Source organism: Micromys minutus (genome assembly GCF_963924665.1).
Source record: "Micromys minutus genome assembly, chromosome: 13".
In the NCBI taxonomy this organism is placed as follows: Eukaryota; Metazoa; Chordata; class Mammalia; order Rodentia; family Muridae; genus Micromys; species Micromys minutus.
This window is the reverse complement of record NC_137982.1, coordinates 19,218,247-19,242,999: the sequence shown is the minus strand read 5'-3', so window position 1 is coordinate 19,242,999 and position 24,753 is coordinate 19,218,247. Positions and strand designations below refer to the sequence as shown.

The window sequence follows — 24,753 nt, the reverse complement described above, 5'->3', positions numbered from 1 at the left end:
CAAAGAGAGGAGCAGGGATTAAAGAAAAGATCACCCAGAAGCCACCTCACCTTGGGATCCACACCATATGCAGCCACCAAACCCAAGCACTATTGCTGATGCCAAGATGGACTTACTGGCAGTAACCAGATATGGATGCCTCCTCAGGGGCTCTGCCAGAGTCATACAGATAAGGTTGAGCATGCTTGAATCTAATTATCCAACTAAACATAGGGACCCCAATGAAGGTGCTAAAGAAAGGACTGAAGGAGATGAAAGGGGTTGAAACCTCATGGGAAGAACATTATCAACCAACCAAACCCTCCACAACTCCCATGGTCTAAAACACCAAACATTGTGCACACATAAAGAGACCCATGGTTCTAGTTGCATATGTAGCAGAAGATAGCTGTATCTGGCATCAATGTGAGAAGAGGCCTTTGGTCCAGTTAGGGCATGTTTTCCGAATGTAGGAGAATGCCAAAGCACTGAGGTGGAGAGGGTGACTTGGGAGAGCATGCACCTTTGTGGAGACAAGTAGATGGGGAGAGGGGACAGGAGTGTGATGCGGGGAGGGGATAACATTTGAAATGTAAATACATACAGTATCTAATAAAAATAAAATCTTGTTATTAAAACTGAACTGAAGTTTTATTATTCAACCAGTGACGTGTTTCACTAATCCTCATCCTGTCATGAAGGACCATGGTGCTGCAGAATTTTGTTCTACCAAGGCCAGTTTTCATTTCCCGTGCCAGGCTTATACTTCTCAACAGTGATGTTCAAAATAAAGTGGCCATTTGTAAGGTAATATTTCTGTGTGGCCTTTAATGATTTTTGCTAAGCAGCAACAATGTGGCTGTTTTTCTTTCCTTTCAATTTTTGGTAATTGAGTATATGACCGTCAATTTAAAATTATGGAATTTAAATAACTCTTTTACTGACTTATTTATGAAATATTGTTGATTTATCCTCAGTCTTTAAATGTAGTACCTGTTAAATATTAAAATTCAACATATTTAGGTCTGTATAAACTTGAGAAAAATATGGTCAATATCTTTTATGTTAGTCTGTGTATCTATTTAAGAGTTTTTTTTTTTTTTTCTCATTGTTTGGTGTTTGAAACACAGTGTTCAATTTGATTTTGCTGACCCTTCAGACACTCACAGTTGACCAGAACATTTCTGTTCTCAGAAGAGCAGTTTATGTTTGTATTGGTTTACTTTCTTTTCTGACATTTTCTTTCTCATATATAAACTCAACTAGTTTCCCTAGAAAAAACAACTGGCTGTCTCTGCTGCCTCCTCTAAAAATGTGGTGGAAAAACCACCATACTGCTGAAAAAAGAATTTATATGGAAAATATGGACATACAAACATCAGACCAGGGATTAAATGATAAATATTATATGTAAGGAAATACTATAAGATGGTTTTGCTGTGTTCGTTTTTTCTAAAACTTTATTCCAAATCAGTCTTGGATTATGTGTGAAAAGTAAGAGCGTTCTACTATAACAGGTGCTGGCAGGAAACTCCCATTAAAGCTATTGAAGTTATGCCTATAAAGTCTTGGCATCTTAAAACATTCTCTCATAAGAATGCATTATGCATCAGATTTTTCTCACTAGAAAAACAATGTGAGACTGTGACTGCTTAACAATATTCCCAGTCACTATTTTGTTAACACTATCCTCTGGTGATGACATCTTTGCTGGCCTCGTGTTATATATGAAGCGTGTATCAGCTTTCATTTCAACACTGTGAACATCCATTGTCTTCTGTGTAGACAATAGAGACATTGCTCTACCATCTGTTTGTCCTATTTAGAGTATAAACTTGAAAATATTTTTTCCAGCGTAGTCTATGGTTTACATGAATGTATCCACATTCTGAAGACTGAGTCTTTGCATGAAACTTAAAAGATATTTACCAGATTTTTAGTGTATAGGTGAAGACAGAGTCTATTAAGTACTTGGCAATAATCAATATAAGCTTGGTTCACACATGTCTTGGAAAGTACCATAATCATACCTGATATATATTGGAAGATTTGTAAATTTCATTCTTTTTTCTTTACATAAATACTCCATGTTTAAGTTTAATGATGTGATTCTTTCAACATAAACACCATTACCTTAAATAAATAAGTCTTCTTTCTCTCTTCCACCCCAGGTTACCAGATTACTAAATACACAACTATATATTATTTTGCATGTTGAACACAAGTAAAGAGAATTTCCTACTTTATCTTTATAAATTAATTATTTATAAATTACTTCACTTAAACAAAAGAATTAACTCGGATTCAAATAGTTAAGAGCTAAAAAAAAAATTGGCACAGTAAATTCTAGGAAAAAGAAAAACCAACTGAATGGAATTAAGAGCCCGTGTGATCCAAATACACATATGTAGGTCTAGCTTTGTACTCACCTTATAATGTTAAATATGGTCAAATATTACTATTTGTATTTTATGACATAGATAATTTTATTTCTTTCATAGTTGAGTAAATGGTTTTATACTAATCTCTAATCATGCTTTTAAACTAAGTTGCACATGCATTTCATAAATTCATAAATATATTTTTAGCAACAAGTCCTCAAAAGAGCTACTTATAAGGTAGAGAACTCATATGTGTGTGTGATCATGTGCACCACCACCAGATCGGGTAATGTGTTTAATCCTGAGAACGCCTTTGCTTTCAGGACAATAACAGAGCCATGTAGCTCTCTGCTGCTTTGTCTACTCTTCATCTCATGGCTCTTTGCTGTATCCTTAGCTTCCCCTCCTACAGTGAGGAAACATTGCTTTGGAGTGTTTCATTGCCAATACATTTTTACTTTGTATGATGAAATGAAGCAAGGGACTGGTTTCATTAGATGGAGAGGTAAACAGAGCATTAATTAAATTTGCTGATGATACTAAATTGGGAGGAACTGTGGACATCTGTGAGGACAAAGGAATCATACAAATGGACTTAAGGAGTTTAGAAATACGAGCAGGAAATAATAAAATGAGATTCGGTCTTAAATAATGCAGGCTAATACATTTGGGAAAAGATAATCAGAAACATGGCTATTCGGTGGATGGTGGAGGCCTGGAAAGTGGCAATGGTGAAGAAGACCCAGTGGGTGATAATAGGCAAAATTATGCATGAACTTATAAGGTAAGTAGTCACTATGTCTGGGGATTTATATATAAATAGTCCTCTTCTTAGGACACTGGTATGTTCACAAGCTTTAAAGATCAGATTTGGTTTAGTTGTTGAATCCCTCAGATCTGTGGGAAAATCTAACACCTGTCACTGCAAGGCTCTTTTAAAAAAAATAGCAAAAGTGACAAAAGTTTGCTTTGTTGAAAACCTGTATTGGACATCAGAGTCTCTGTTTTATTCCTGCACTTTTCTACTATGGACTATTGCTAACATAAGACTGTCTACATAGGACAATATTGACAGTGTACAAAACATAAGTCCTTTATTTCACTCTAGAAGTAGCTTCATTACCTCTGGTTAGTATGACTGTATACAGTGTTACAAGTCACTGTATCTTGTAATAGTCAGTGAATTGCTAGTTCACAGGGTATGATTCTCTAACGGTGGATGTTGAAGAAATTTTGGATAATATTCAACTCTTCATCTAGTTATTCATCCATTATGAAATGAGCCTTTTTCTCCTGCTTAATATGGAATTCTAACTATCAGTAAAAAGTGGTAAACATGACAGCTATGCTCAAGACTCATGTTCTAGATGAAAACATCCAATGAAAATGGATATAACAATCTCAGGCAACTAGCACGGTGAATGAAAGGTGGCAGTGAAGAGGTTGTAGAATGAGTCAGAGCTTTTTTTGTTTTTGTTTTTGTTTTTGTTTTTGTTTTTTTTGAGAAGATCACTCTTGTGGTGTTTATGAGAAAATCATTATGAACATCACAAGTGGTCAGTTTGGGGTAGGTTTTCCAGGGGAAGATTATAGCACATGGCATAAATAGAGGTCTTGGGAGACAAGGGTTTTGTTGGTGTTCTTAGAACACAAGAAGCAATTGATGAAAATTTGAAGATGGACAGCAGGCAAGAATCATGTATATTTTCAACATGGACAATTGCTGTAGAGTTTTGTTTATCTTGATGAAGAAGAAGAACCATTCAAAAATTCTAAAAAGGGATAGCATAATCCAATTACTCGTTAAGAGAGATTATTTTGACAACTTTGAGAAGACTGGCCTTAAAAGAAAAGAGAGCATAGGCAATGACCTCATCAGGATATCTGTACTATAAAAAGCCAGAAAACACAGAGCAGTAAGAGATAGTAAGAAAACAGACCATGCGTATAACAAGAGAAAAAATTTTAATGTCCAGTTTGTTTCTTTTTAGAGTAGCAGAACAAATAAAGAATGACACCATTGACAGAGTAAAAGAGAGGAGTACATGGCTAAATATGAGACCTCCAGGCTGCCCCAGGCTGGAAAAGTGGAGTTTGTGATGCCAGAAGAAGATTCCAGAGAAATTGTTTCTGGGCTGCTGGTCAGAGGGGAAAGTACAGTTTGAAGAGTTATCCACAAATGGGAGCCCTGCTATCTGTCAATAATGACAACAATAAGAGAGATCTCTAACTGAGATTGTACTGGAAGAGCCAACAGCAGCAAGTGTCAGAGTTGAAAGGTAAATCCAGAAGTGTATTGTTCTTATGCTAACACACTCTGTCTAAATCAAGGGATTTTAATATTAGACAATGTATTTCAAACACTTACCAAATGCTTACCCACAAAACCAAATTACCTCACACCACTGATTACAACACTGTCTGTTAGGTAGTCTATGGATTTCCAGGTAACTCAAGAATGTATTCTCTCTGGTACAACCATGCTGGAAATCAATCTGATGGTTCCTCAGAAAATTGAATATAGTACTACCTGAAAACCCAGTCACTCCAGTCCTGGGCATATACCTCAAAGAAGTTCCAACATCTAACAAAGACACATACTCCACCATGTTTATAGCAGCCTTATTTATAAAAGCCAGAGCTGGAAAATACCCAGATGTTCATCAACAGATGAATGGATACAGAAAATTTGATATATTTACACAGTGGAGTACTACTCAGCTATTAGAAACAATGACTTCATGAAATTGGTAAACAAATGGATGGAACTAGAAATTATCTTCCTGAGTGAGGTAACCCAGTCACAAAAGAACACACATGGAATGCACTTACTGATAAGTGTATACTAGCCCCAGAAATCTTGGAATACCCAATACCCAAGAAACAATTCACAGACATTATGAAGCTCAAAAAGAAGAAAGGACAAAATGGGGATGCCTCAGTCCTTCTTAGAAAAGAGAACAAAACTCTCATGGGAGGAAATGCAAGGTCAAATAGATGAACAGAGATTGAAAAAAAAGATCACTTAGAAGCTGCCTCACCTGGGGAATATGCAGTCACTAAACCCAAGCACTATAGCTGGTCTCAAAAAGTACTTCCTGGCAGGAACCAGGCAGAGATGCCCCCTCAGCGACTATGCTAGAATCATATAGATACAGCTGAGCATGGTTGTAGCTAATCATCAGTCTGAACTTGGGGATCACAATGAGGTTGCTAAAGAAAGGACCTAAGAAGCTGAAAGGGGTTGCAATCTCATGGGAAGATAACAACATTATCAACCATCCAAACAAACCCTCCAAAACTCCCATGGAGTAAAACACCAACATTTGTGCGTGCTTTGAGAGACCTATTGATCCAGTTGTGTATGTAGCTGAAGATAGCAGTGTCTGGCATCAGTGTGAGAAGAGGCTTTTGTTCCAGAGTGGGCACGTTGTCCCAACGCAGGGAAATTACAAGGCAATGGGGTGGAGAGAGGCATCAGAAGGGAGTGCACCTTTGTGAAGGCACCTGGAGAGGGAGGGGATGGGAGCAGGGTAGGGTACAGGGATAACTTCTCAAATGTAAATACACAGTATTTTATTTAAAAAAGTTGAAACATCAAAAAAAGAATGTATTCTCTCTAAAATGCCAAAAATTCAAAACATAATTAAAAATTAAACATTTTTAGAATAAAATAACAATTTTGATTGTACATTAAAATTCTAATTTTAGTGGCATAGGTAATAGGAGTTTTCTTTTTAATTTTTATATCTTTTATTTTGCTTCTTTTTGTTTTTGTTTCTTTTTTCTTATACCAGCAGAGTTTAGACTTCATCTTGGGTGAGGTAAATTTGAAGAAAATAAAATCCAGATCTATATCAGAATTTAGGATTTTGATATCCTCTCTTTTTATTTCTGTACTAAGCTTGTATTTCTTTTAAAATATTTATTTTTTATTTTATGTATATATGTATGTTCCTACATATATGTATGTATACTACATGTGTGCATATGCCCCTAGAGTCATTAAGAGTATTGAATCTCCTGCAGCTGGAGCTACAGTTAGATGTAAGCTTTCCATTTTGGGCTCTGGGAAGTAAATCTGGGTCCTCAGGAACAGCAGCAAATGTTCTTAACTGCTGATCCATCTCAGTGACCCTTGTCCATGGATTGCTAATTTCAAGTTGCCAATCTCTTTTAACTCAAAATTTTCATTAATTAAAAATTTCCTCAGATATGAAAACAAGCACTGACTTGGTTAAGAATAGCATTAACATTGTATTCCAACTTGAAACCAAAGACTAAGAGACAGAGCTCACCTTCCGGTATGGTTATAGGAACTAAGCCTATGCCTGACTGTCAACCGGCATACCTGTTACAAGTCATAGTTATTCAATTATCTGATTAAAAACAGTAGGCTAGTGATGATGTAATAATGGTACATTGTTCCTCTAGTGAAAATGAGTAAAGAATCAATCGTTGCTTGGTTGTTCATTTTAGGGGGTGTCTTTAAATTGAAGAAAACAAAATCTTTAAGGCAAGCTAATTTAAACTGTATAATGTAGCTTGGTCCTTGTGAAAAGATGGCACTCCACTAAACAATTGACACGTTCTGCAAACTGTCCTACTTAAATATTTTAAAAACAATATACAACTCACATTATCCCCTCATATCATGTAACTTCCTCCAACCAGAAGCTCTTGGCTATACATTGTTTTCCAATTTAAGCATCATAGGAATGTTGAGTTCAGCTCATCAGTACCATGAATGCCACTCATTCTTAGGCAGTGTGAGGAATCAATGTACTTATGAAAGAACACACCATGCACTGACCAAGGTATGTGCAAAGCTTCCTACTTTATGTTATAGTTTTATACTAACACCCAGGCATCTGAATTTTTGTTTTTCATTTTTCTTTAAAAACAGCATGTTTTCCGTATACACATCTATAGTCTTCAGGAACCTCAAGAGCTCACCCAACATTATCATTTAAAGAGCTATTTTGGGTTTTGTAGTTTGTTTTTCTTTCCCAAGTGCCTTGCCCTTGATTTTTTTTCCTTGCCTGATTGTTTTTCTTTTTCTGAACTGAAAATAGGAAGTGGTCTAAAGAGTATAAAATTAGGTGAAAAGATTAAACTAGAAAAAAAGAGATTATTTTTAACCCAAGCAAAAACTTACTAACTCCATAGCTGCTAAACTATAAAATAACTTTCCAAAGAATTTAAAGGAATCAAGGAATCATCAAGACATTAATCTTTGGAGGAGACAGGAAAATTATGATGAATTACAGTGCTAAAGGAAAGTATTGAATATTTAGTGCTTGAGGCTAGTGCAAAAATGTTACCCAGACTGTATTTGGCTTGCTATATGCTTTATGCTATATGTTTCTGTTGGACATAATTTATTTGCAAATATAAAAGGAGAATTAGAAAGATCATCTTTTCCTTCTAATTTTAAAGGGAATATTAGTTACAGGAAAACTCAAAAATTATACATTTTAGTTTTATTCAGTGATTCCCATAACAACTTAAGACTTCTCAATTTTAATGTTAAGCTCAAGAATTGCCTATCTAACTAAAATTTATATATTCATCTTCTAACTGAAACAAAAGTTTTTGTCCAAAGCATAGTGACAGTGTTGTAAGAGTGCTTTTGTTTTTGTTTTTTGATTTATTTTGTATTTTTTAATGAGTCAGTTTTCATTATGTAACAGGAATTAAAAAAAAAAAAACCATAAGGTCATGTTTATGTTTTTTGATTCCCAGGACAACAAATATCTGAAAATTCTCGGCTGCTTTATGATAATTACGTTTTGTCCCTGATTATTGAAAACCTGAAATTATTCCAAACAAATATAATCTCTTTTTCGAATTTTGTAAACATTTGTTTCCAGGCTAAAACATCCTGCCAACTCCCAGCTCGACTGACTGTTAAGGGTTGAACTATTAACTTCTGAATATAGGTTCTTAGAATAGAAACTCCCAGACCAAGAATTCAACTTTATGAAATGACACCACAATAAGACATTTTAGAGTACTGCATCTTGATATGGTGACTCTATTTAAACCCTCCATCTGTAATAATAGGTTAATTGTCCAGGGTCTTAATTCTGGCTTAAAACCAAGTGACTCCAGTGGAAAGTATTTTAAAATCCTAAATTCCAAAATGGGGATTAAGAGCTGTGGTAAATGTTAGAAATTAGACCCACGCTTTATCTGGGAAGAGACACTGTTCTTTTGCAGTCTGGACTCTAAGTGTGGGAATATCTGCAGCCGATGGGGTGTGAGCAGACGCAAACTGCTGTGGTCCTTAGCTGGCTTCTCTGGTGATGGAACTGCACGTCTGCTCGTATGTTAACTTCTGTATGCTTAAGCTCTTTTTGATAACAAGACAGTTGTATATTGCTAAGTGGAGATAAACTTAATTAAGTGCCACTAATAAGTAGAGCGAATTAATTAATAACAGAGTTGTTTGCAAAATTTGTGAAGATTCAAGACATACTGTTCATTGCAAGAGTCAACTATCCGTCATTTCAAAGCAAGGATAAATTTCTCTGAGACAGAAAAGCAAGTTTCGGGTGACTTGTTAGATATGAGAAAACCTTGAGGTCTCCTTTTTCAGAACTCACAGACCTACCCTGTTGCCCACAATTGCTTTCTTCTTTGCAAAACCTGCCCTACCCCCCAACTCCCCACCTTGCCACCTCTGATTTCTTTCAGCTGTCTTTCCTGGTTTCTCTTTTATACTCTTGCTGGCTCTTTCCTGTTTACTCTGGGATTGTCTTCCCTCTTAGCCCTCAATGTGGCTTTCTTACAGACACAGAGGCCCCAGCATGACTACCCCAAAGAGCCAGCTCCAACTTGGATCTAGCTCAACAGTGCTGTCAGGAAGGTGGCTGTCTCTGTGGTTGCATTAAGACAAAACAAAACAAAACACCAAGATGGAGGAAAAAACCAACATATTACTGGTCTGAATTTTAACTCAGGAAGAAAAGCTAAGTTAATTTCAGCATCCTCTCAAGAGCTTCATCGAGGATCCTGAACATTGAAATTCATATGGACACTCCGCTTTAGACTTATAAGTGAGACCAAAACCAAAACCAAACCAAACAAACAACAAACACCAACATAGTTCACTCCCTTAGGGACAATTTTTTTTTTTTGTCAAGTCCACAAATATTCTTGAGAGAAAAAGAAAAACTGCTTATCTTGTTCTAGATTTGTTTAAAGCATGTAATTTTTATCAGTTTGTTTTTGTTTTTATTACTTTTTTTTCACTCACTGCTTATAAAACTAGGAAGCAGAAGTCTCTCGGGAAGAGGATGGAATCATAAAAGTTTGCAAGACTCTTGTCAGAAACCAAGCAGTACAAATTGCACATTCTTCACAGACGGATCAGCCTTTAGTGCGTGCCTGGATCTAACCCTCATAGATTATTCCAAAGCAGAGGAGAATAAAGTTAGCAGGGCTGGGAGAAGACTTGTCTGGTTATGGCATTACAATCTGCACCTTGGGGGCCTGGGTTTCAAGCAGTGGGAAACAGCTACATGAACCTGTATTTTTACACTGAAGTACTCAGTAGGATCTCAACAGACCAAAGGATTCTCTGAGTGGAGTAACAGAATGTTAACAAGGATAAGCTTTATGTAGCTCAGCAGAATATTTAGATCATCATTCCTTTTGCTTATCCAATAATTTCTGGCACATGTGTACCCCACCTAATACACACAGCAATATGTTTATAGCTAATACTCATTTCGTTGTTTCTTTTCCACACTGTGAAGTTTACTAAGTCATAGAAGTGTCCTCACGTTTCTCACGGTATCATGGTACTAGTGAATATGACCATATAAAACTTCAAGTTAAAGTGACAGTGTCTCAAATTTCACATAACCACAAGGAATTAAAAAACAGTTAAGGTACAATAATAACTTTATCCATTCCTTTTTTTTTCAACTTGTTACAATCTACCCTAAGATAACTAATTGTTCAAAGTAAACATTCCACTCGGACCACAAAAGGAATCCATTATACAAACATATAATTCACAGTCATTTTTAGTGGGTTGTAAACAGTTTGGAATGAGTATAAAATGGGACAAAAATCAAAGTGAGCATTTTGAAATGAAAAAGTGTTTGCTACAAAAGGTCAGTCCCTTTGCTTGGCAAACTATGTAGAAAAGCCTGGGAAAATGCTGATCACACAAGCAAGGGGGGGATTTTAGAGCCAACAGCCTCCTTGCTTCTTTAAACAGACATCGGAACCTATAACTGGATCCTGTCAAACAAACGACAGCAAAAAAACATAACAGCTGCCATGAAGTCCAGTTGAGAGATAAAGCTTTTGAGGCTAAAGACCTTCTCAGAAGTGGACTAAAGGTCTTTCTTAAATCTTTAAGCGATGTTATGGATCCCAGGGTATCTTCTGGGCAGTAAGTCAAGTATGTAACTTGTGTTTCTTTCCTGTCATAGCATTTTTGTGTTTGAGGGAAAAATACAGAAAGGGCAACCTTTTTGTTGATTAGTAACTGCTGAAACATTCGGAAAGCCAGCTTGTATCTCAAATCATCAAACGTGGGAGATGTGGGATCAAATACACACGACCCCTGCTACACACACACACACACACACACACACACACACACACACACACACACACACACAGGAAGGACATGACAGAAGGAGAAAACTGACTCCTGCAAGCTGCCTTCTCATCTCCATCCTCAAGCTTTACGGTGGCATGCACACCCAGGAATGCACAGACAGAGACACGTACACTGAATAAAGCAACTGTTGGAAAACTCGTGGTAAAGAGCACATAGTGTCAAATAATTATTTCAGGTGTATAATTCAGTAGTGTCAAGTTTATTCAGATTGCTGTTGGTATCCTATTAATGTGCTAGCATAATGGGATACAGTACCAGAACTGCAAATCTTAAGGGAGCAATGAGCTATCACATCATTATATGAATAGTACATGCCAATGCCAACCCATATATATATATTTTTCATATATATATATATTTCAGTTATAATCCCTTATACTCAGAAATTGTACTTGGTATACAAAACCATATTTAGGGTAGAATTATTTCATCAATTTAGCAAATTTTATCTCTCTATAAAAGAAGTCCCTGGCCAAGTTTATTGTTAGTTTTCCATTTAAGCCTGTTTTTTCTGGTACCACATATGGCTGGCTTATTCTCTTTCTATGGTCAAGATAACAACAGCTTTGTGAATAAAACAAAATTAAACTTACCTTGGTCTTTTGAGTAAATGAAAACAGGCAAGCATGTGCTTATGATTCAGGGCTGACATATCATTATAGAGCACACATCTTTGTTCTTCTGTTTTTGTAACAGGTTTCTATCTTGCTATATCTGTTCTTCTCTCTCAAAGCCCTTAGCACTGTTTGGACTTTGTCCAGGTATTTAGTGTCTATTTCTTCTACAGTTTAAATGTGTAACATGAAAAACAATGACTGCTTCTTCATTCATCAATATCCAGTGTATCTTAGCAGAAAGAAACTCAAGTTTAGAAATTCACTGGTCTATTGGGGTACTCCACAGACAGTCTTCAACAACCAAAGTAAGGCAGAGAAAAGAAACTGCAATCTGCAAAGCTCATTGTGATCCTTTGTATATAAGTATATCTAGGGCTGCAAAGGCAATGTCAGAAATGGTAGAGCTCACTGCATTTTAATGTCTGGAAAGGACAACCTGGTTTGGTGGTCAAGGGTTTAGGGAATCAAAGTGAGACAAGTGACTGGACCTAATAAGTCATGTTCCAGTTGGTCTACAAAGCCTACTTAGCCATTTTTTCTAAGTCATGTACAACCATGCAAAAAATGTAAATGCCACTCATGTCACTCAACTAAAGGTGAATGAAGGCTACACTTTTTTGCTAGTTGCTGGGTAAAACTTTTGGGGAGACATCAAGTGCTAAAGTATGGTTTGTTGAGATTCAAACAGCAAGAAAACTGAGAAGGGCCAAAACAATGCTGGGTCTGTGCACCCTGTCATGTTTCAGTTTATATCAAATATAGAAGAATTATTTTAAAATATAGCTTGATTTTATAGATACCTTGAAAAGAATCACAAAGGGGAAACGAGAAAGGAGCCAAATCTTTCATAACAGCCAGTGTGCCCATATCATGAGCACAGATGCCCTTTTCCCAGGACCGGGAGACTGATCACAGCTTTCATTAAACGAACCCGTAAGCATTTCCCATGACTGTGCAGTTGAGAGTTTTGGCTGGAGGAGCATCTGGCCATTAGAAGGAGCACTCCAGACATGCCGAGTTCCAAGCCACTTCGAGAGACTTGGCGCTTTCCTCAGCCACCTCCTAGTACCAACCCTGCATCAAATGCCATCAGAAGCTTGCATAAATACTGGATTTAGAATCACATAAATTATTTCTGTCTTGAGGTACAATATGTGAACAGTTAGTAAAAAACAGCACTTTGAGTAAATAGAATTGGTAGATAAATGTAAGAATATTAATCCAACAAGATGATCATAGAAAAGTGTAATCAAGAGTACACGCTTACACACCTTGCACTGATGTGAGACCTTTATCTGCGCCTCTAAGTTTTCATTGAACATATCTATGGAGTTCCTTTAAGCTACCACTGCCAAAGTGCTTTGAATTGTCAGCTGCTTCTCAGAATTATAAAGTGTCTTTGAGTTTCATTAGAATGCTCAGGAATTATTTTAATAATCATAGGTGTGATTAGCAGCTGTTTAGTGCTGGATCTACAAATTCAGTTTGAGAGTAAACATTGAGATAATAAAATATAATGCTGTCATGATTGCCCCTGTCAGCAGTAACATAGTCTTACTTTATTAAAAATCACCATGAAAATGCCAGGCGCAGATACAATTCCTATTTATAGACACTTTCTATTCTATGATATTATGGAATCTGCGCACGGCAAGGCTACATTTAGCAGGGATTTTCATTTTGCCTTAGGTAGGCTCACAAATCAGGAAATATAGCTCTTCTTCCTGTGTGCATACATCTCACTATATACAGCTTCCCCCAATGGCCTATTTGGATTTTCAATCTAATATAATAATGTTCACACCGTTGGTACTGAGTATTTAAAAGTGAATGAAGATTTCTTGGAAATCACGCTAGTTTAGCTATTGGAAATAATAACAATATTCTCACTGATCCATTTTGGCTTTAAGTATTTATTAAATAATATTTACTCCTAAGATAGGTGCCTATAAATTAAATAAAATTGCAACATGCAATAAAAACACATTTCTCTCTAAATTCCAATCAGCTTCATTCCTCATAGACACTTCTCCTGGTGCTTACGCTATGGTGACTGTTTCCCGTATTCTGGTTCCTCACCTCTTCTCCTTGTTGTCAATGTGCTTTTCTGACACTCACTATCTTTATCTGCGTCCCTCTCTCCCCTTTCCCTCTTGTTATTCTTTCATTCCCTACTGATGTGGGAATAATAGGATCCCAAGGCTGTCCTTACTGTATAATTAAAGTATGAATTTCTAGGAGTTAGAAATTGCATGCTGTTTTTATTATGTTTCTATAATAAAGCCAGGTAACACTGAGAGAATTAAAATGGCCCTTTCTGAGTAGAATACTCGAAGATTCTTCCCCTCTTTGGTTGTATTGTTTTAAGAAATAGGTGTTGAAAATAAGAATAGGTTCAGCTATTCCTTTCCTCTGCAAACACCTCTATCTTTCACTTGATATATATCCCCCAAGATCCTGGAAATATGTTGTAAACTTGTAACAGATGGTGATGAAGCTTCACATTTTTTATTTAATACATTTTTTTAAGATGCTGCATTTACAGTGTGTATCTTCCAGGAAAAATGACCTTGAATGAATGAAGTCATAGTTCGAAGGAAAAACACTCCACAGATAAACTAGCCTAGGATGATGAGTCAATTGGGGTTTGTTTTGTTCTCTTCAGTGAAATGAAATAATTTCAGAAGAAAAACAGAATGTTGAAACAGAGGAGTCAAAGGTCATCTTAACACTGGAGGTGTATCTGTTAACTCTTCCAGGAAACCCGGTTAGCTGTAATCTGTACTGAACAGAACCATGTGGAAGATGGTGTATCGCTATCTGTGAGTAGAAACGCTATTTACTTCACTTGGGTGATGCTGGGGGCTTACCAAAAATTGTTCTGGCACATCTACCAGCATGAATGTGAGAGGGTTCTAACACTGTGAGTGCTGATATTTTATGAATGTTTTACCACTGGCTTGGAAACAAGAAGTTTGCAATTGATTCAACAGTATGTCAGACAGACAAAATATTAAACAGAAACACACACACACACACACACACACACACACACATACACACAGAACATTAGTGAGATTTGCTAATGTCCCCATCGTAAAAACAAACTGAAGTTAATAAGAAACCTGATCCTCTTTACCAATTAACAAAAGTCAAGTTTTAATTGCATGGCTTCCCAGAGAAATCAAGTGGCTCCATGAAAGTGAGCCCTAGCTGTTCAGAGGACTCAGAAATGCTGTGCATTCAGCCACCCACCTCGTTTTTCAACAGCTTCAATGCATTGCTTTACAAACCATGGAACTGTGGAATGTTCTCGTTCACACACTGTATGCAGATGAGAGCCAAAAATTTGATCTGCAAACGAAACAAAGATGAGCTTCATTAAAATCCAAGCCTGCGTTGTTCTTTAATTTGATTCTACTTTCAAAGCCAATACTGAGATCTTCTTCTTGCATAGGAATTGATTTTTGCTTTAAATTCAAAGTGTCTATGGCAGATACATAAAGACTGTGTGTCCCTTCTTTATGGAATAGAGTCCTGATCTCCGGGTAAGAAAAATGCCATGGTTCTTGATTAGGCATGGGTAAAGAGTGACTTGCAACCTCTAAGGGACTGAACTCTGTTGTATCTGAAATAATGCAGAAGAGCTGGGGTAGCTCCCATGAAATAATTAAGCTTAGTGCATCTGGCATTCTGCATGTTTTAGAAGTTTATCAGCAGTTATCAAGAATGAAGTTTATCCAGTATATTAAAGGCGTCCATTCTGCAGGGGTATTTGACAAGGCACAGACTAGCAAGGGAAGTGCTATAAACTATTGCTTAGTGTTTCTCCTGCCTTGAATGCCCACCCTCTTGTCAGATTTAAGTTATCTAAGGTGATAACCTTCCTGACAAGTTCGGCTCAGAGCATCCCTATGTCATCTCTATTAGACTCCCAGAATAGCAGTTTCTCTGGTTGGTCAACAGATGCAGAAGGCAAAAGGGCCTGTGTTCACATTGGCCCAGCAACATCACATTAAACAAAGTTAAACAGAAATTAAGGCATCTATTAATGTGATTTAAAGTGTTTTTATTTGTTTGAGCTGTGACATATGAGTTTCTACAAGAGAGTAGAAGAGATAATATTCCTCAGACTCATTTTTAAAGATCCAATTGTTTCAGAGAGCATTTTTTTGAACTAATGCTGAATTGGGCTCTGAGATCCCAGCCCTTCCCTTTCATTTAGAATAAGACAGATGATTTTTTGAGCAGCATTTTTTCATTTATGATGATGGCATTGTGGCTTGGGCTTAAACTGTCTTCTGAAGATTCATTTTTTGAAAATGCTATTCCCTGGCTGGGGGTAGAACTGAGAGGTGATTGAACCTCTCGGGCTCTGAGCTGATCAAAGGATGAATTCATAAACAGATACCTTTTCTCGTAGTATTTTCTAGTCCCAAAGATTGGTGCTACTCAACACTGTTGTCTATACCAATATCTCGGCTTTATGTAGGGATGGGGTTTTTCTCCACTTGACCTGTAAGACCTATGTTGACTATGTGGCTTGCTTAGAATTCAAATCCAGAATGAATCAGGGTCATGCAGTTATTACGGGCCTCCAAGACTCTCACAATGTTTATACATAATGGAACTTCACCAAAAGGACTTTAAGTTGGCAGTAGGGGTATTATAGAAAAGAAATGTACATAATAAGAAACGCAGAGAAGATACACAACGTTGCATAAGTGACAAGTGAAGATGAAGAATTTACTTCTGTTACCTAGGAAAATCCATTGGGGTGTGCTGGTGCAAACATCATGGAGGGAATCAAGTTAGGCTAATGCACTATTAATAACACACTCTGATGTGGAAACATGTGTTTATACAAGAGACAGGAAGAAGATAAACTCAAAACCCAGATAGTATAAAGAAATGGAAAACAGTTGTATATGCTTTGAACACTTGATGAGGTAGCAGAGATTTGTTCCAAACGGTGAGAATCCCTGTAATAAAGAGTGACATAAATATTACCCAAGAAAAATTGCCTAGGACTTCAGATCAAATATTTTACATTGGCTAGAGGTCACAGTCAGGAAACATTACTACAATATATAAGCCTATTAGTAGACTTTGTAATTTATGTCCATTGGACAAATGCTGATTGACTTCTATCTGCATAGTAACAAAGCAGGCACTTTATGTTGTAGGGTTGAAACAGCAGGTATCTTGGAAAGTGTTGAGTGGTAAGAATGATGCTCTCCATTTTAGGTGTATATCTTTTCATGCTTGAGGGGGGGGATTTGAAGAGGGGGGTAGAGACGGGAGAAGGAGGGATACAAGAGTGAGGGGGGAGGGAGGGAGGGAGGGAAATACTTTGTATAGAAGTCACTTAATAAAAGTAGATACTGTCATGAAGTGGATGCTAAATTTCTAATAGAGCCCTGCTTGGCTTTCCTTTTCACCTGGATATAAGAGAAAGACACAGTAGAAATGGATAGGCGAGACAAGCAACATAGAAAAGTGACTTTGTCATGTCCAGAGATTTTGTTTTCTTCTCTTAAATTTCCTCTTTAATCTACTAAGTTATCTGTGAAAGACAATCACAAATGCTTATTATGTGGCACAGTAACCACAGAATTTCCCATGTATGCATTATGCTGCCACACTCTCCAGCTTCTGCAAATATCCTGTATAGGAGACTGACTGCAAAGGAAAGGGAAAGAACATACTACTGTGAATACGCCATGTCTGGGTTAGTAAAGGTGAATTGTAGAAGTATATAAAAAGATCATATCAGCCTTCACATGCACAAGTTCCCAGCAAAGAGACAAGCCCTCAGACAGAAGTCTGACTTGAGTAGAAAGCTGAGGGACCCAAGCCGCATTTGGAGAAATGAAGGATAGACAGCATATGCCAACACTTGAGAGAACGATGGTATGATCAGGGTGCTTCATTCAGGAAAATTTCAGAGCTTATTAAAATCTTGATGAACTAAGCTTGAAAAGGACATAAATATTGTATTATGATGTAACAATATTTTGTCAACTAGACTTAGTTATTTTATAGATACTAATGATCTCCTACAAATATGTCTGTCTTTTGTAAGTTCCTTTCTTGTTCTTACAATTCACCCAAGCTGGCTGAATGTCGCAACAGGTAATGCCACTTGCTTCCAAAAAATCTAATTAAAATTCCTCTGATCCAAGTAGAGCACAACTCCTAGAATTTTCTTTTATCTCTATACAGTAAAAGAAACATGCAGATGCTTATACACATATGTTTTTATGTGCACACAAAATCACAGTCAATAGAAATGTAATAGAATTCATAAGACATAACCCAAGATTAATCTTGATTGAAGTCTACATCCCTGCATTTCTGGATTATGGGATGGTATGAACAAACAACAGAGAAAAGTGACCTTGGGGTGTGCCCCAAGTCTTTACTTTCCTCTCTTATGAAAAGACTATAGAAAAGGAGACAGTTTCTCTTCTTGTTCCCACTTGGAACATTACCTTGTGATAGCACTTGGGTCAATTGGAACATTCATGTCACTATGAGACAAACTTTAGAACAAAGGCTAACTTGCTTTTCAGAAGAAAGTAATGTAACATGTTATATACCAACCATGGAACAGTTCTCCAGATTTTTAACATGCAATTATTTTAAAAAGAATTTGCCATCCTAACCAATATGAAGGAGCCTTAGCAGATTGCTTGGTTTTTAATAGTGAAGTGTGTATTTATTATAACCATAATTCTGCTTGATCCTATGGCAGGTGTATTTGATCGTTTATAAAGAGCATGCGGGCACAGAGGATAGGTTGATTAGACAACAGTATCTGAGATGAATAGGTAACAGAGAGTTTAGAAAAGATGTTGTGAATACCAAGGTCAAGATAACTGTAGATTTTGTTTTGTTCATGGTTTTCATCTTCTTGGAGTTAGAGTGTGGGTTTCTATTGCCCACCCTGTGACAAAAAGGTTCCATTTATTATGCCAGTTATGCCTCCTTGTATCCTATGACCCTGAGCTTGATCTGCAGGTAACTTGGTGTGGTGTGATGTGAACAGAAATGTATAAACTCGAGATGAAAATATCAGAGAGCACTGCACTCTTCCACTCACCTTGTCTCTTCTCTGTCGTTGCTTAAAGGAAACCTTCCCTGGCTAGCTACTGCTCTGTTATCCTCAGCTCTGGGATAAACTTGTATGTCTAGAACTCAACCCAATGTTTAGATGTTCAACCAGATTGCATATAAAGTAGACCTGCCAAGCCAGACCTGTTCCAGGTCAAACATGACACAACCCTACTGTACAACCATTGTACGATATGCTGCAAAGTTCTGTGTATTATTCAGCAATAGCTCACTGATTCAACTTCAACTGGAGTTCTGGCTTATGGTGAAATATGGTTTGACCTGTGCTGTGAGCTGAAAAAGACAAGAAGTAGCTGATCATGAAAACTGAGACTAGAGAGAAAAGTGTAAGGCATGAAATTTGCTACAAATAAGGAAGTATATGCTCAGTTTTAATTCAACATAGGTATAAATCCCATAGACCTTAATATTTATTCTTGTTATACCTTACAAAATACTATGGCATTTTGTATTCTGTGTTTTTAATTCTACCCAACTCAATTCAGTAGATACCAGTGAACACCTAGCATATACTGAGTAATGAAGAGAATGCAAAGTTTTATTCATTCATCACTCCCTCATTAATCATTCATTCATTATTACAGGCTAGATAGAAGACAGGCTTCATTACAGCTTGGAACTGTCTATAGTTTAATGTACCCTTCCTATAGGACTTTCACATTAAAATCTAATTTGTGCTATTACAGTAAATAAGCATGGTGTTTAAATATATGAGCCTATGGAGGGAATAGAATACTCATTCAAATAATTGTAGCATGCCATAATAATAATTTAAGATAGATCAGGAACTTGGAAGGGTTGGTCAGGGAGCAGAAGGAATGATAGTGATGCTGATGTATGACGTTCCAAAAAAAAAATAATTAAATTAAAAGTATTAAAAAAGAAAATTTCTTCAGTTAAAGTGTGTTTTATGGACTGCTAGATACCAGAACTTGTTCTTTATGGAGTCCCATTTGCTTTCCTGCTAGTGTGCTAACTGTGATTCATGACTCTAGGTTGCCGCCCAGCACTTTAGTATTAGCTCCTACTGACTAAAAGTTGTTTTTCTCTATTCTACCCAGAAGACACCATGAGGCATCTGGTGCACTCAGAGCATTTGGTAAGAGAACTCCTGAAGCCCCACAGCTGCTGCTGGGATCCCAGTAAACTCAGGAACCCATTACACCCCAAAAACTCCAGCCTGCTGAATACCACTCCCCTTCTACCTGGCCCTACTACTGGTAGTTAGTCTGCTCCCTGAAAAACACCATATCCTGAGGCGTCCCAGAATATCTGCTGCACTCAGAGCATTTGATACCACATCCTGAGGGATCCCAAGAGATCTGCTATACTCAGGACACAGCAGCTTAAAGACATCCCAGGAGTTAGTTCCTCTGCATACAGGGCAAATGGGCAACTAACTCCCAGAGGCTCTGTGGCATCCAGGGAAACTGACCCAAAAGACTTAAAGCTTCCCTGGAGTTCTGCTGCAAACAGGAAACAGAAACCATAATTCACATACCCCTGAAGAATAGGTTCATTCAGGGCAATAGCTTGACTGCACCTCTGAAAACCCAATAGTCTAAAGGACTACTAGGAGATCTACTACAGTCAGAGAAACAGATCAGCAGCTTCTCTGCCCCTCTGAACACCCTCTAGATATAAAGCCCCACAGGAGGTCTGTTATAGCCAGGGCCATAGGCCTACTAGAAAACCTGAAGTAACCCAGTAACAAAAGAAACAGACTCCAGACAGAGTCAGCCAGACCAGCCAATACCAGGGATAACCACATAATGAAAGGCAAATGTAAGACCATAAGCAACAGAAGACAATAGACATTAGCATCATCAGAACCCAGTTTTTCCACCATAGCAAGCCCTGAATGGACCAACACACCTGAAAAATCAGGAACCTAAAATCCTGTCTAATGAAGATAATAAAATTCTTTAAGGATACTATAAATAACTCACTGAAAGAAATACAGGTAAATGGGTAGGAGTCCTTTAAGAGTAAACAAATAAATCCCTTAAAGAAATACAGGGAAACACAATCAAACAGATGAAGAAATTGAATAAGTGGTCTAAGACCTAAAAGTGAAAGTAGAAACAATAAAGAAAACACAAATGGAGGCAAACCTAGAATTGAAAATCCTAGAAAAGAGGTCAGGAATTATAAATGTAAGTATCACCAACAGAATATTAGAGATAGAAGAGGAAATTTCAGATGTAGAAGATACAATAGAAGAAATTGACACAACTGTCAAAGAAAATTCAAAACATTAATAATAATAATAATAATAATAATAATAATAATAATAATAATAATAATAATAATAATAATACCTCCTTATTTCTGGCCCAAGTCCAGAGCTGGTCCAGTTTCATCAGGACTGGTGGTCTGCTCACACATTGGTGGGCATCTGAGGAGCAGAAGCATTCTCACTCCTGAGCCCATGGGTGTCCACATTCCCTCTCCACTGACTATCAGGGGGAGAAATCTTCTGGAACTCTCTCAGGACACAGGTAGCTCAGAGCTGCCTGGGAACAGACTGTTTGGGATAAAACCCAGAAAGAGCCCACTGCCATTGGAACTCACAGTCTACCCAGAGAGCTGAGCACCCAGGAGCAATTTTCCTCCAGAGCCCAAAGGTCCACAGACCCATTGACCCACAGGAGAGACAAGCTCCAGTCAGAGACTAAAAGATGAGCTATGATCACTGAAAACAAGATGGCAAGAGGCAAGTGCAAGAGCCTAAAGAAACATAAACCAAGACAACCTGGCAACATCAGAACTCAGTTCTCTCACAACAACAAATTGTGAATATCCCAACTCACCAGAAAAACAAGATTTAGACTTAAAAATCATACTTCATGATAATAATGGAGGTTCTTAAAAAGTACACACATAACACAATTAAAGAAGTAAAGGAAAGCCAGGAGAACACATGCAAACAAGTTGAAGCCCCTAGAAAGTAAATACACGCATGCACACACACACACACACACACACACACACACACACACACACACACACACACACACACAAAACCAAAAATCACTTAAAGAGCTACAGGAAAGCACAACTGAACAGGTGAAAGAATTGAAAACAGAAATAGAAACAGTGAAAAAAAATAAAAAAAGGAGACAAACCTGAAGTTGGAAAACCTAGGAAAGACATCAGGAGTCATAGATGCAAGCATCACCAACAGAATACAAGAGATGAAAGAGAACATCTCAGGGGCAGAAGACAGGATAGAAAACATTGACACAACAGTCAGAGAAAATGCAAAAATCAAAAAGCTTCTATCCCCAAACATCCAGACAATTCATCATACAATGAGAAGACCAAACCCAAGGTTAATAGGTATAGATGAGAGCAAAGACTCCCAACTAAAAGGCCCAGTAAATATCTTCAAAATATTATAAAAGAAAACTTTCCTAATCGAAAGAAAGAGATGACCATGAACATACAAGAAGCCTACAAAACTCTAAATAGCTTGGAACAGAAAAGAAACTCCACCCAACACATACTAGTCAAAAAAAAAAAAAAAAAACAAAAAAAAAAAACAAAAACAAATGTTCAAAACATAGAAAGAATACCAAAAGAAAGCATTAAGGAAAAAAGAACAGGTAACATTTAAAGGCAGAACAATCAGAATTACACTAGAATTTTTAACAGAGACTGTGAAAACTAAAAGATCCTGGACTGACAGCATACAGACCATAAGAGAACACAAATGCCAGCCCAGGTTACTGTATTTAGCAAAACTCTCAATTACTGTAGATAGAGAAACCAAGATATTCCAGGACAAAAGCAAATTTGCACAATATCTGTTCACAAATCCAGACCTACAAAGGAGAATAGATGGAAAACTCTACCAGAAAGAGGGAGGCTTCACCCTAGAAGAAGCAAGAAATTAATCTTCTTGCAACAAACTCCAAAGAAGAAAAGCATACAAGCATAATTCTATCTTTAACAACAAAAATAACAGGAAACAACAATCACTATTCCTTAATATCTGTTAACATCAATGGACTCAATTCCCACCAAAAAGATGTAAACTATCAGACTGGATACATAAACAGGACCAAACATTTTGCTGCATACAGTAAACTCATCTGAGCAACAAAGACAGGGACTACCTCAGAGTATAAGGTTGGAGAAAAACTTTCCAAGCAAATGGCCCCAAGAAATAAGCTGGTGTAGCTTATTTTATTGTTATCCTAATAACAAATAAGATAGGTTTTTAACCAAAAGTCATCAAAAAAGATAAGGAAGGGCACATTTTACTAAAAAAAGTTAAAATCTATCAAGATGAACTCTGAATCCTGAACATCTACACTCCAAATACAAGGACACCCACATTCATAAAAGAAACTCTACTATAGCTCAAAGCATATATTACACCACACACAATAAAAGTAGGAGACTTCAACACCCTGCTGTCATCAATGGACAGATCATGAAAGCAGAAAGTATTAAAAATTGGGGTACAGAGCTAAACAAAAAATTCTCCATGGAGGGATATCGAGTGGCTGTGAAGCACCTAAAGAAATGCTCAACACCCCTAGCCATCAGGGAAATGCAAATCAAAACAACCCTAAGATTTCACCTCACACCAGTCAGAATGGCTAAGATCAAAAACTCAGATAACAGCCGATGCTGGTGAGGATGTGGGGAAAGAGGAACACTTCTCCACTGTTGGTGGAATTGTAAGCTGGTACAACCACTCTGGAAATCAGCCTGGCGGTTCCTCAGAATTTTGGACATCTTACTACCTGAGGACCCAGCTATACCACTCCTGGGCATATACCCAAAAGCAGGTCCAACATCTAACAAGGACACATGTTCCACCTTTTATATAGAAGCCTTATTTATAGTAGCCAGGAGCTTATTTGTGTATTCTACATATTTAACCTACTAATCAATCCTAATGGCATTGATGGGAGACATTATTGCTTTGCTAATTTTACAGAAAAAAAAAATAGCTTAAGTTATAGATACTGAATTGTTCATGATCACAAAGATTTAAGCTATGAGCAGCAAAAGATGAAAATGAACCAGAAGTGAAGAGACTAATGGCCCAGTGGGTATGTGAAGCAGATAGAAAATGTAACAAAAATGCACCAGGCAATGACAACCTCCCACCTTCTTCTTTTTTCTTCTTTTTCCTTTGCCGAGAAAGCACGAGAAGATGGAGTACAGAGATTGGACTTTGAGAGTGAAATTAAGGTCTTTAGATGCAGCAGAATGGTGATGCAGACAGACATGAGAAGCTGTCCTTGGCTTCAGACAACTTTTAAGTTATGGGTAATTGTAAAGAAAGTCATCTTAGGAGAGTGATAACAATGGAAATTGGATGGTTATGGAAAAGTCGTGGAAAGATGAGGAAGAGATGAGTTAGGTAGACAAGGATCAAGATATGGTCTTTGTCTTGGGGTAGATATGAAAATCAACTGCAAGATAGTTTTGATTGCTGAGTAGGTAAGGATGTCCTGGCTTTCCTGGGTAGTCATGTGGGAGTAGAGGGAGTACACTATTGCCACTCATGGAAGCATCCAGAAAAATAGGTATCCCATAAAAAAAAAAGTATCCATCCACCATCAATAATACCCTAGGAAGTAGAACAAAACAAAGCAAAACAAATTTCCCCAGCCCAAATATTTAAGTTTCAGTAGATAGTCTTTGAGTTCAGTACTAGATCAACTAATGTTTCTCAACTTAATTATAGCCTTAAGATTTATTGAGTTTACTGAAGAGTGTATTGTTCTGGAGTATAGGATCTCAGCTTTCACATGATCCATCAAGGTTCAAGGCTGTCTTATGGGTCAAACAGGGTTCTCCTTCACAAAATTTCAAATCCAGATGTAGAGAGATTGAGGACAGTATCATCTCTGTAGATGTGACTACGAGGCTGCCTAGAGTTAAATGCTGAAGTTTTCACAGCCCCTTCTGAGCTATCTATATGGGATGACTATGTGAATGGAGGAATTATATTTGAAAAAAATTGGTGAAT

General features: G+C 37.3%; 1 protein-coding gene across 1 annotated transcript in view; it reads right to left on the bottom strand.

Moving 5' to 3' along the window:
* The window catches only part of ARHGAP15 (Rho GTPase activating protein 15), a gene marked incomplete at its 3' end in the record, with an annotated part of 579,351 nt that overhangs the window by 206,980 nt on the left and 347,618 nt on the right, over positions 1 to 24,753 (bottom strand). Inside the window, exon 9 of the mRNA XM_080928022.1 lies at positions 14,877 to 14,975. Coding sequence (XP_080784148.1) covers positions 14,877 to 14,975 — 99 coding nt within the window. The remainder of the gene's footprint in view (positions 1 to 14,876; positions 14,976 to 24,753) is intronic.